The following is a 13,380-nucleotide window of genomic DNA, read 5'->3' as shown; positions in this document are numbered from 1 at the left end:
GGAGTTCTCTAGTGAGAGGATAGGCCAGGTAGAAGGCTTGGAGGTATGAAAATTCATGGCGTATCTGAGGATTATGGGGCTGTGGGAATGTGTACAGTGAAAAGGCAGAAAATGAGGCCTCAAGCCTACTGAGGGCAGTGAATGCCGTGTTCGTGATCATTTCTTGAGTGCCTACTATGTGCCAAGCATGATGTGTATTGTGACTAATGGCTGGGAAAGCCCTGCAGGTGGAGAGGTGTTTGTTTCTCCCTTTAGTGATGAGGGCACTGAGGCTTGGAGAGGTGGAATGGCTCACCCAGAGTCCCAACATTGGAAATGGCCAAGCTGGCATTCGAAGCCAGGATTTAAACTCCAGAGTCTCTGCTCTTTTCCCCTCCCCTGGGATCTTTTGCCCAGAACAGCCTCCCGAACACCTGGCCCATTTGTTAAAAAAAAAACCAAATGTACCACAAGTAGTTCCTTGGAAGCTTGATTTCTTTTTTGTTTCTTAGAAAAATATTTCTCAATTCCCTGATCCTCTCTAGAGTGTATGATTCCTTCTGTGAACCAGCTCCAGCTGCTGCTTCCTGTTTATTGCAATTTAGAAAGAAAGGGACAGTAACAGTGAGAGTGCCCTTCTCTCCCTGCCCTGGGTCTCCTCCTGCCACCTCCACCCTGTACCAGCTGCCCTCCAGTTTCTCCAGCAGGCTGTTAAGACTTTGCTTCCTTTTTGTGTACAACCTCCGCTCGGCTCACTTTATACCAGACCGTGTGGCGCTAATGGTAAAGAACTCGCCTGCCAATGCAGGAGATGTAAGAGACACAGGTTCTATCCCTCGGTTGGGAGGATCCTCTGGAAGAGGGCATGGCAACCCACTCCAGTGTTCTTGCCTGGAGAATCCCATTGACAGAGGATCCTGGCAGGCTACAGTCCATAGGAGCTCAGAGAATTGGACACAACTGAGCAAGCAAACATTATAATATTACTGCAAACACGACTGCTTGAAACAGCACATATTTATTGCCCCAGAGTTTCTGGGGGTGAGGAGCCTGGGCATGGCTTAGCTGGGTCTCTCAAGGGTGCACACACATGAGTTGGCAGGGGGATTCCTTCTGAGCTCCTGTGACGTGGGCAGCATTCAGTTTCTCATGGGCTTTGAACAGAAAGCCTCGGGTTCTTGCTGGCCTTTGGCAGGAGGCTGCCCTCAGTTCCTTCCCTGGTGACCTTTTCAAAGCCAGAGTCTCCTGGCAGGTTGGAGTTACAGTCTTCCATAATGGAATCGCATCCGTGTGGTCCCTACATATTCATCACCTTTGCCATATTCTGTTGGTTCAGAATAAGTCATGTGCCCTCCATCCCCCGCCCCAGGCAAGGAGAGGAGAGGGGACCGAAGGACCCAAGGACGTGACATGAGGTGAGGCTCATGGGGCCATCTCAGAGCCTGTCTGCCACCATCACTAAGCCTTCTCCCTTTCTGTCTTTAACATCAAAGCCAACAGACAACACATGCTAGTCTTCATCCTGCCCTTTTCACTTAAGGGCAGATCTTGGAAGTTCTTTCTCATTGAGGGGCTTGGTTGGGCGGGACTGAGATGATGGGCCATTGATTCTGGGCTTGACTGGGGAGGCTCTAGAGTGGCCCTTGAAGGAGAGAGAGGCACGTGGCGACCCTGTCTGTGCTCAGAAAGATCACTCTTGTGCTCCCTGCATGCCTGGCCCAGCTTGAAGTACTGACCTGTATTAACCCACTTAATCCTCACAACAGCCCTGGGAGGACGGCACTTTTATTATCGCCATTTTGCAGAAGAAGACATCAAGGCCCAGAGAGGTTATGTCACTTATCCGAGGTCACACAGCCAGAAAGTAGCAGTAGGAACTCTTACCTTCATTTTACAGATGAGGCAACTAAAACTCAGAAGGGTTCGTCAGCTTGCCTCAGTAACATCAAATGGCTAATCAATGTGGGGGTGTGGAGGGTAGGGAAAGAGTGGGTTCTGTGACCCATCTTGCTTGACTCTGGTCACTGTCGTGAAGCTGGCAGTGGCCTAGAGTTGGAGGAGTAACCAAATACCCAGGCTGGTGGCTCTTCAGCACTGTGGGGTCAGCGAAGGACAGCAGCCTGGGAGGGAGCTGGTTCTGCCCTCCCCCAAGCAGATGCACTGACAGCTCCCTTTCTCCCACCAGTTCAGAACCTATAACGTGACCTACATGGGGCCCACCCTGCGTGTCGCGGCCAGCACCCTGAGGTCTGGAGCTTCCTACAGCGCACGGGTGAAGGCCTGGGCTCAGAGCTACAACAGCAGCTGGAGCGCGTGGAGCCCCAGCACCAAGTGGCTTAACTGTGAGTACCCTCCCGGGAGTCCTGAGCAGTTAGCATCTCTCTCTGTCTCTGTTTTTTGGGGGGTTTCGTGAGTGTGTGTGTGTGGTTTTTCTTTTTTTTTTTTGGCCTTAACCTCGCGGCTTGCAGGATCTCAGTTTCCCCACCAGGGCCCAGTGATTGAATTAGAGTCACTCTATGGAAAGCCTGGAACCCTAACCACTAGCAACCAGGGAATGCTCAGCAGTTAGCATCTCTGCTCCCCACTTGTATTCCGTGGCCACTTACCCCAGCCCAGTATCTGGTTTCCATATCATAAGATGCCTCTGACTGCAATCACACAATTTCCAACTGATGTGGTATACAGTCAGGGTGTGGGGTAGGTTACAGTAACAAACCCACAAGTCCCACAGCTTAACACTATAGGAGTGGATTTCTCGCTCAGGTAACAGTTCAACATGAACTTTGCTGATCGCTCGCTGCTTTTCCTCCCTGTGGCTCCATCATTTTCTAGGACAAAGATTCTTAGCCTTTCTGCATCATGGACAGTCCAGCGAAGCCTGTGGACCTCATCTCAGTATTTTTTAGAGTATAGTGGATTCACAATATTATGTTAGTTTCAGGTGCACAGCAAAGTGATTAATTATACATACTCATCTATCTACTCTTTTTCAGGGTTTTTTTTCCCATATAGGTTATTCATGAGTACTGAGTATAGTTCCCTGTACTATATAGTATGTCCTTGTTGATTAATTCTTTTACTTAAAGTAGTGTGCATATGGCCAGTCCCAATCTCTCAGTTCATCCCTCCCCCCACACCCCTTTCCCCCTTGACAACCACAAGCCAGAATATTTTTAAATGTATGAAATAAAGTACAGAGGATTTCAATGGAAACCTAGTTGTATTGAAATGTGATTATAAAAAGATTTTAAAATATATTTGCTATCTAAGAATATAGGCTTCTTTAATAACACATTAAAAATAGGATCTAGTGGTAGTTCTCATAAGTATGGTCATTTCAAAGTAGATGAGCTTAAAGGATATTTCATGGTACTCCTGCCATCGGGTGATAAGAGAATACCTGTGGTTTCTGTTGGGGCCTGAGTGACTGATGCTGCTATTACTGTAGCTTGCTGTCTCCATTCCTAATGGGAGGAAACGCCAGGTTTCAGAAGTTTGTGAAGGCTTCCCTGGTGGTTCAGTGGTAAAGAATCTGCTTACCAATGCAGGAGACACAGGCTCAGTCCCTGATCTGGGAAGGTCCCACATGCCATGGAGCAGTTAAGCCCCTCCACCACAACTACTGAGCCTGAGCTCTACAGCCTAGGAGCCACAGCTACTGAAGTCTGCGTACCCTAGAGCCTGTGCCCCACAACGAGAGAAGCCACCACAGTGAGAAGCCCGTGCACTGCACCTAAAGAGTGGCTCCCACTCTCTGCCACTAGAGAAAAGCCTGTGCAGCAATGAAGACCCAGTACAGCCATAAATCAATCAATCAATAAAATTATATTAAAAGTTAGTGAAAATAAAGCTATCATTTCTTTCCCGTCAAAGCTCCCAGACCCCTAAATTCTAATGGCAACCATGTTGGAAGTCCCCAAGTGAAGAATCCCTGCTCTAGGGCCCTGCCATCATCTGAATCCAGCCAGCAGAAAGGGAATGAGAGTGGGGAGACCACAGCTGCTTCTTAAAAGCCTCAGCAAGAGGTGACACACATCACTTCCTCTCAAGTTCTATTGGTGGAACTGGTCACATGGCCACACATCGCTGCAAGGGGTTCTGGGAATTACAGTCCCTCATCTGGTACTCTGTTCCCCTAAACAACACTTTGTGACTTTTTCAGTAAAGATATTGAATTATCTCACATAAAATGAGGCCTTACAGGGGAATTCCCCAGCCGTCCAGGCTTTACGATTCTGTGCTTCCACTGCTGAGGGCCCTTGTTCAATCTCTGGTCAGGGAACTAAGATCCCACAAGCTGCACTACGTGGCCAAAAGAAAGAAAAAAATAAAGAGGTTTAGCCAATGAATACTGCTGCTCGGTGACGTCACTCCAGAGTCTTGTCTTTCCCTCTGCCACCCCTAGCATGGTAGCATTTTGTCCTTATCTACTGCCACCTCATGGCCCCAGGCTGTCTGCTGCAAACACCCTCACGTCCCAGGCCCAAAGGGAATGGAAGGCTGCCGCAAGGAGTACATCCCGTGCACCTTTTATCAGGAAGGTGCATGGGACTGGAAAAGTCCACAGGACTGGAAAAACCGTTCCAGTCCTGGTGGACTTCCCCTTGCATCTCATCAGCCAGGACTGTCACATGGCCTCTCCCAACTGCAAGGGAGGCAGGGAACTCAAATACCTGGAAAGGGGAGAAGTTTTGGCCCATGATTGGCCCAAACCTCAGGGTGGGCACATCACAGCCTGGCCAAGAAGGGGAGACAGCTGTAGGGTGGGGGAGGCTGCCTGAGGCATCATCTGAACAGTGGGAGAAGGAAGGGCTGTTGTGAACGCTCAGTGAAGGAAGAGTTCTTCAAAGTGCTAGGTATAATGGCAGGTACCCCACCCCAACCCATCACGCCCCTCTCAGCATCGCTCATCCTGTCCTGTCGACGCCTCTTGACCGTCTGTGTCCAGCTCTGTGAGTGGTGCCTGCTCCGTGTCTGTCTCCATTGTCCAGCATAGCACCAGGCACATAGTAAGTGCTTGGGAAAGTTTTATCAAATGGATTTTCCCCTTTGACCTGGAGAAGGGAAGGGAAATAGATCGTGTGGGACAGATACTATGTGCTGGACGCTCATTCATTATTTCCACAAATATTTCTTGAGCTCCTACTACATATTAGACACTAGCCCAGTGCTAGATGCCGAGGGATCAGTGGTGAACAAAATAGACAAGAATCCCTGTTTCTGTGGAACTGACATTTTGGAAAGGGAGACAGTAAATAAACGAGTAAATAAAAATATAAATGAGATCTAGATCTAGTAAGTCCGAGAAGGAAATAAAGCAGGGAAAAGGGATGGGAGAAGGTAACATTAGAGAAGGGGTGAGGGAGAACTTTCTGGACCTGGCAGTGAACAAGGAGAGGGGTCCAGCTCTGTGAAAACTGCTTTGTTTCTGCAGGCCCTGCTTCACATGTATATTAAATCGTATAAGCCTCACAGCAATGAGTTAAGTAGTTATTAACCCCATTGTACAGATGAGGAAACTGAGGCACAGAGTGGGTGAGCCTCTTGTCCTGGGTTGCCAGCAAGTCTCTGACAGAGTCAGGCTTTGAACTGAAGGCATGGAACTCCAAGTCTCTGCACTTGACTTCAGTGCTTCAGGAAAGAGAGGCAAGTTCAGGCCCTGAGCTTTGGGAGAGCAGGGGACAGCGAGGAAGCCAGGGTGGCGGGGGCTCAGAGCGGGGAGTAGGAGCTGCCACGGCAGCCAGCGCACGCAGAGTCTTGGAGGGTCCCAGAGCCCCGGGCTCCTTCTCTGAGAGGTGGAGACCAGGCTGGATGTGGCGCACCGAAGGCTCACAGCTTCCCTCTGCTTCCAGACTACGAGGACACCTGGGAGCAGCGCCTCCAGCTGGGCGTCGGCATCTCGTGCGTCATCGTCCTGGCGGTGTGTGTGTCCTGCTACATCAGCATCATCAAGTGAGTCCCGGGCTCCAGCCGCCCCGGAGTGTGGAGTGGGCAGGAATCTCCCCTCTCACCTGACAGCTTGCAGCCCTGTTGCTCAATGACAGATACTTACTGAGGAGCTACGATGTGCAAGGCACTGAACGGACAGGGACCCTGTGTTCTTGGGGAGGCAGAAGATGCCAGGCCAGCAAGTAACCATGGCTGTTTCCCATAGTGACCCTTGCACTGAAGGAATCGGGCCAAGATGAGCTGGGGGACATTCCAGGGGTGCCAGGGCGGGTTCCTCTGAGGGGTGATGGCCTGACGGTGGGATGGAGCTGGCCGGGGACAGGGCCTTCCTTTGGCAGAAGGGAGATGGATCGTACCCAGGGTACGCCCCAAACATTTGAAGGCAGGTGGTAATAGACAGGAATTCTAGACGATTGCCCTGCAGAATCAGGAGACCTGGGTTTGGATCCTGGCCTTGGCACTTGGTAACTGTATGACCGAGTTTCTGAACCTCTGTTTAGCCTTGGGTCCCTATTTCATCAGTCCCAAGAGTCCTAAGGGAGTCCCGGAGCTCTGGGTGCAAGGAGCCTTGTCTCCAGTGAGCATGAGCCCTAGGAATGTGGAGTCTCAGAGCCTCAGTCCCCCCACCTCTGAAATGGGACTAATGGGCCTAAGCTGACCACATAAGGAAGGGCGATGGTGGAGGGCTGATGGTGAGTGAGTATCCGCAGTCTGCCAGGCGCACAGTAGGTGTGCAGGGAATGCAAGGTCCCTTCTCCACGTCTGTCGCTGATACCTCTGAGCCCTCTGGGCTGGTCTTTCCCCTTCTCTGAGCCTCAGTTTCCCCATCATCTGTCCTCTCCACCCACCACTCTTTGTATCCTAGTTCTCCAACCTCCTTGCTGTTCTTCGAACCCCCAACCCAAGCAAGTTCTTCCCTCCAGTCCTTTGCACTCACTGTGCTCCCTGCCTGGAAAGCCCTTTCCCCAGGCATTGCTGAGACCCGCACCTCCTCCACCTTCAGTCGCCTCTCGGAAGCTACCTCCTCAGAGAGGCCTTCCTGGATCACACTCTTTATTCCTCTCTGGTCCCTTATGGCCTTTATTTTTATTCCTGGCACTTCCTGTCAGGAATGAATGATGTCATATAGTCATTTCCGCATCTGTTTGTCTGTCTCCATCTTCTAGAAGATCTGTTCTGTGAAGGCAGGTGTTTCTGTTTGTCTTGTCCGCTGAAGCCCGGCACAGTGAGTGATACCTAGGAGGTGCTCAGTAAATGGGTGGTAACTGACTGAGTGGAGTAGGTGGAGGCTAATCCAGAGGCAGTCTGAGAAGATTCCTGCCCAGCCCTGACCCAGGAAGGGAGGAGGAACCCCTTGGCCTCTCCGGCCATGCCAGACTTCTTCTGGGCACTTTGTCCTCCGCTGCTCCAGAGGAAAGGTTGTTGAGGGGAAACCCAGGATTCTCTCTCTGCATCTTGTGTGTGTTGCGCTCAGCTGCTCGGTCATGTCTGACTCTGTGACCCCATACTCTGTACCCCACCAGTCTCCTCTGTCCATGGGACTCTCCCGGCAAGAATACTGGAGTGGGTAGCCATTTCCTCCCCTAGGGGATCTTCCCAACCCAAGGATCGAACCCATGTCTCCTGTGGCTCCTACATCGGCAGGCAGATTCTTTACTACTTGCGCCACCTGGGAAGTCCCTCTGCCGCTTGGGTCTCCCCTAATTCCCAGGGACTTGCTCCCTCTGGGGCGGAGGCGGCCGCATCAGGAATTCCACTCTGGGTAGCAAACTGCTGGACCCGAACCCAGCTCTAATGCCCCCGAGGTGGAAGAACCTGTTGCACGGGGTGAGGGTGAGGGAGCCAGAAATCTATCAGCGTGATCTCTGAGCTAATAAGTCTGGGTGACTGTGAATCTTTTTTATGGGGAGAACATCAACCTGTTAGTGATTCTCAGGGACCAACAACTTGTCCTTTCTTTTTTAGGATTAAGAAAGAATGGTGGGACCAAATTCCCAACCCAGCCCACAGCCCCCTCGTGGCTGTTGTCATCCAGGATTCTCAGGTAGGAAAAGGGGCGGGTGAGGATGCTTTGGGTCGTGTGTATCGGGAAACACATGTCAAGACACGTGGGGTGTTAGGGATATCTCTTGACTTTGCGGGTTGCACGTGGGCAGTCAGGAAGATTTCAGGGTAGGTTGAGTCAACAGCTAGAGGCTTTGGCTCCCCTTCTTTGGCTTCCATGAGTGTTCTTTCAGCTCGGGGGGCGGGGTCCTCTGGAATTGGATTTCCTGCTTTGTTGTTGTTCTGAGGTCTCTGAGGTCCTCTGCATATCGTCTCCTAGGGAGGTGTAGGACAGGAGGTCACAAGGAGTTGAAGAGGGAACAAGTTTTCCGTTTCTTCCTCTTAAGAGCAGGAAACTGCCCCAGAAGCACCAGCAAATCTCTCCATTCTCAATGACTTGAATTACATCACAGCCTCTTTCATAAAGCACTCCCCTATAAGGAGTGGGAATACTCCTCACAGATGGACCATCCAGATGGACACTCCTGAGCTAGGAGTGCGGCCAGCTTCCCCAGTGCAGTGGCCACATGGAATTTGCCTGAGCACCATCAGGGTTCTCTAGGAAGGGGCGCAGGGGGGGATACAAGTCCTGTCTAGAACGGAAGGTCTGCGAGTCTTCAGTTCTCCAGGGACCCTGAGGCAGGCTCTGGAGTCAGCTTTGAACCCTCACTGTCGCTTATCTGCAGGGTAGACTTAACAAGCTGCTTAACTTCTCTGAGCCTCAGTTCCTTCATGTGGGTTATAGTAGTGGTTATAACAGGGCTGATGTTGGAATTCACTGAGACAATTCACAGAAAGTGAATATCACAGCACATGGTGTCATTTATGTATCAGTTAGCTCTTGCTGTATAACAAATCATCCCCAAATTTAGAAATTTTGATGATGTCAAGTCTCCTCAAGTCAAACAGGCTCTGAGCACCGCTGGATGCCAGGCTGGGTGGGAAGGCCTCTCTGCTCTGTGTCATTGGCTGTTTCCACGTTTTAGGTGTCACTGTGGAGGAAGCGGTCTCGAGGCCAGGAACCAGCCAAATGCCCGTATGTAAGGGGCTGGAATTAGGGTGGGGGGCCCCATCTTGAAGCTGGAGTCACACCCCCCTTGATGTCTGCCTTTCCTTCCTGGGTGTTCAGCACTTGTCCTGTGACACTGGGTTTTGAGGGGTGGCAGAGGGAGGGGTGGTCTGAGTAGGTCAACTGCCAACTGAGCCCCCTGAGTTTCATTGGTTGGGGGGTGGTCAGTGAACCCCTTTGGGATGCCCAGTCTGTCCTGAGCAAGGCTGATGGTGGTAACAAGCAAGGCAGCCGTGCGTGCACGCTCGCTAAGTTGCTGCAGTTGTGTCCGACTCTTTGCGACCCTGTGGACTAAACTGTAGCCCACCAGGCTCCTCTGTCCAAGGGGTTCTCCAAGCAAGAATACTGGAGTGGGTTGCCACGCCCCCCTCCAGGGGATCTTCCAGACACAGGGATCAAGCCCACATCTCTGATGTCTCCTGCACTGGCAAGAGGGTTCTTTACCACTATCACCACGTGGGGAGTTGATTGGAGGTCAGATAAGAAATCCTGGCAAGGCCTTATTAGAGCCCCTGCTGCAGTGGGGAGCAGGGGTGGAGAACAAGTAACAGACTCCCTTGCTGACTACCAGGGAGGGGCGAATTGGTTCATTATACAGGGTGAGGGCAGGGGTGTGTCCAGGGCTTGGGCTGGAAAGATGGCATAGGTGTTTTGCCTGATTCTCTGGTGGTGTGGTGTGCAGGGGGCATGCACAGAACCCTGCTTTTATTCCTGACACTGCTTTTGCTCCCAGCTCTTCAAAAGTGGCAGTTGAGGTTTGGGGTCTTTTTGTATCGTTTGTCCATTGTTTGCCCCAACTGCAGCATGCACACAGTTATTTTTACTTCCATATAGTTTCTTACTATTTTGTTGCTCAAGGAGAGGTTTGTTCCAGTGCAAGCATTGCAGCAGTGCAGCAAAGGGTCCCAGGTCCCAGCCTGTCTCAACACCAGTTCAGGGTGATTTTGAGCTGGGCTTTGAAGGGTGAATAGGAGTTTTTCAAGAGGAGAAAGTGAACTCTGATTAAACTTTGTTTTTGTAGACACTGGAAGACTTGTCTTGCCAAGCTCCTGCCCTGTTTACTGGAGCATGGCATGGAGAGGGATGACGACTTCTCTAAGGCTGCTAGAAATGGGCCTTCCCAGGGTTCTGGGAAAGTAGCATGGTGCCCCGTGGAGGTCAGCAAGACGATCCTCCGGCCTGAGAGCATCAGCGTGGTGCGGTGCGTGGAGCTGTTTGAGGCCCAAGTGGAGAAGGAAGAAGAGGAAGTGGAGGAAGATAAAGGGAGCTTCTGCCCATCACCTGAGAACAGCGGGGGCCTCTTCCAGGAGGGCAGAGAGGACATTGCGGCCCGGCTGACAGAGAGCCTGTTCCTGCACCTTCTCAGAGATGACACTGGGGGCTTTAGTCCACAAGGTGTGGAGTCCTGCCTTCTTCCCCCTTTAGAAAATGCAAATGCTCAGAGGCCCTGGGCCGAATTCCCAAGGGTGGAGCCCCAGGAGGCATCATCTGAGGACAAGGAACAGCCTCTGAGCCCAGAGTCAAGTCCTCCGGCCACTCCAACCCAGAACCCAGCCGGCCTGCCTCTCCCAGAGATGCCCACCATCATCTCAGACAACCCTGCTTACCGCAGCTTCAGCACCTTCCTGAGCCAGTCCTCGGGCCCTGGAGAGCTTGACTCAGACCCACAGCTGGCCGAATGCCTGGGGGAAGTGGACCCCAACATCCCCACCACCCCCAAGCCGGAACCAGAGACCTGGGAACAGATTCTGCGTCAGAGGGTGCTCCAGCACAGGGCGGCCCCCGGCCCCGCCTCGGCCCCTAGCAGCGGCTACCGGGAATTTGTGCAGGCGGTGAAGGAGGGTGGCACCCAGGACAGCGGGCCGGCTGGCTTCGGGCCCTCTGAAGAGGCCGGCTACAAGGCCTTCTCCAGCTTGCTTGCCAGCAGTGACAGCTGCCCTGCGACTTCTGGGGTTGACCCCAGCAGCGGGGAAGGGGGCTACAAACCCTTCCAGAGCCTTGCTTCTGGCTGCCCCAGGACCCCTTCCCCCACTCCCGTTCCCCTGTTCACTTTCGGCCTGGACATGGACCCCCCTCACAGTCCTCAGGACTCAGAGTGGCCTGAGTTGGAGCCAGCAGTCAAGGGAGACGATGGACAGAAACCCCTCTTCGCCCCCGTGCCGGTCACAGACCCTCTCAGGGACGACCTGGGCAACGGCATCATCTACTCAGCCCTCACCTGCCACCTATGTGGCCACCTGAAGCAGTGCCACGGCCAGGAGGAAGCTGGCAAGGCGCAAATTGTGGTCAGCCCCTGCTGCGGCTGCTGCTGTGGGGACAGGTCCTCGCCTCTGCTGAGTCCGCTGAAAGCCCCAGACTCCCTGCCCCAGGGGACTCCACTGGCAGCCAGCCTCTCTGCGGCCTCCCTAGCACCCTTAGGTGTCTCAGAGGAGGGTAAGTGCCCTCTGTTCAATGCCCCCAGCCATGCCCAGAGCTCAGGCCAGGCTCCTGCAGTGACTGCCGTGCCCTCCCCAGGCCCCACGTGCATGGACGCTTCCTAGGTGCGTGCCCGCTCCTTGCTGAAGTCTACAGAGGAGATGGGGCCTTAATCAGGCCTGTGAAATGCCTGCCCCTGGAAGGCCGCCAGGCTGGCAGAGTTCCAGAAGACTCTGGGAACTCTGGAGTGAAGTTCTCAGACGCCAGGTCTACAGGGACTGGACGCCCCCAGCTCCCTTTGCTGGCCCCGGCTCACCACCTCCCACGGGAGTGGGGGCTCCAGGCAGCTGTGCCCACAGAGGCACCTGCAGTCATCTGGAGATGCCCTGGGCACCTTGGCTTGTGCACCTTGGCCACTTCACTGGTTCACAGATGTGCCAGCAGACTGTCCCTGGCATACTCAAGGCATATTCTGTCACTCTGACCCAGTTCTTGCCCAGACTCCGGAGTAGCTACCACCATCTCTCTAGATTGGATGCTGAGCCTAGAAACTCACCAAGCCAACTGGGGAATTGACTTGGGAGGCCTTGGGAAATTGAGGTCCAGGAAGGGTGGTAATCTGCCCAGAGATGTCTATTCATTCAACAGAAGTTGACGCTGGGGGCAAGGTCTGAGCTGCAGGGGGGTGATTAATTAAGTGGAGTTAACCAAGGACATGATAAATTGTGATTTCTGAGACGTGACAGCTTGTGGCCAGCTTCCCACGCAAGGCTGGGATTCCTGTTAAGCATTGGATCCCCAGAGAAGAGGCATGCCTGGCAACCTTGGGGCAGGCGTGTGCCCCCAGGGATGCCATTGCTGGCATCACTGCTTCAGAAGGTGTGGCTCAGGCCCCCTGATCCAGTGAGCTGGGGCGACCAAGACGCTGACACCAGGCACATCACCCACACATCATCAACTCCCACCTCAGGTTGAAGAATGCTTGTTTGTGTGCATCTCAAAAATTATTTCATCACTGGGTGTTTGTGTTTGCTGAGGAGGGTGGAATGGGAAGAGATGGAGTTTTGTATAAATAAAGGTTCTTTATCTCTTTCCCCTCCCCCGCCACCATTTATTAAACAAACATCCTGCCAAGCATCCTTGGCGACTGTTTTATCTCTATTAACTCACAGAATCTTCCCATCCAGAGGAACGGAGACCAGCCCAAGAGGTTAAGTAACTTGCTGTCTCTTCTTGGGTTTCCCCAAGACCGGAATTCAAGTGAAGTTCATTGAAATAGGAGGTGATCCCAGGAAGTCCTGCTTGGAGAATGGGGAAGGGAGCGGGGAAGGGCAGGAAGCAATTGAGGTGTTATCACACAGAGTGCCAGCGCAGGCAACAGCTGCTTCAGCCGCTGGGAGCTTCAGAAAGCCAGGCACACCACATGCCTCGAGGTGGGGAGCTGGGCTGTTCATCCACACATTCCCATCTGTCCTTGGTTGAGGGCTGTGTCCAGGGGCATTAACTCCCCAGCACTTCCAGCTGCTCCAGGAAAGTCCTCAGGTTGAAAGTAGGGGGCACAGGGAGGAGATGTGGGCAGGGCTGTACCGGCAGCTGCTACTTTGCCAAGGTCACTCAGCCAGTGGCAGACTGAAGCTGAACCCAGGCAGGGTCTCCATCGCCCAGGCCCTTTGTAGGTGATCCGTGCTTGACATCTGGGTGGTCGGTGTATGGTGTGGGCCTCAGACATGCAGGCAGGGGATCTTAATTAAGCTCCTTTGTCTGCAATCATTCTATATTTCTGAGTTGCCGCCCTGACTGCCACGCTTGCAAAATGAGGGGCTTTTTGACGTTCCTTCTGCTCTGGCATTCTCCGTAATACACTATAGAGGTGATGGGGAACTCATTACCTCACATGCAGCCTGATGTTTGTGAGAACTGTCTCC

At 52.8% G+C, this 13,380-nt stretch overlaps 1 protein-coding gene across 9 annotated transcripts in view; it reads left to right on the top strand.

Moving 5' to 3' along the window:
• IL4R (interleukin 4 receptor) overlaps positions 1–12,592 on the top strand; it is a 50,025-nt gene extending 37,433 nt beyond the window's left edge. For all 9 annotated transcript variants that reach the window (XM_027526698.1, XM_027526690.1, XM_027526693.1 and 6 more), the window contains 5 exons: positions 2,165–2,321; positions 5,832–5,931; positions 7,894–7,972; positions 8,958–9,007; positions 10,062–12,592. In XM_027526698.1, coding sequence (XP_027382499.1) covers positions 2,165–2,321; positions 5,832–5,931; positions 7,894–7,972; positions 8,958–9,007; positions 10,062–11,580 — 1,905 coding nt within the window. In that variant the 3' untranslated portion in view covers positions 11,581–12,592. The remainder of the gene's footprint in view (positions 1–2,164; positions 2,322–5,831; positions 5,932–7,893; positions 7,973–8,957; positions 9,008–10,061) is intronic.
• The last annotated feature ends 788 nt before the right edge of the window (positions 12,593–13,380 follow it).

Source organism: Bos indicus x Bos taurus, chromosome 25, assembly GCF_003369695.1.
Source record: "Bos indicus x Bos taurus breed Angus x Brahman F1 hybrid chromosome 25, Bos_hybrid_MaternalHap_v2.0, whole genome shotgun sequence".
NCBI lineage: Eukaryota > Metazoa > Chordata > Mammalia > Artiodactyla > Bovidae > Bos > Bos indicus x Bos taurus.
This window is presented reverse-complemented; position numbering and strand designations above follow the sequence as displayed.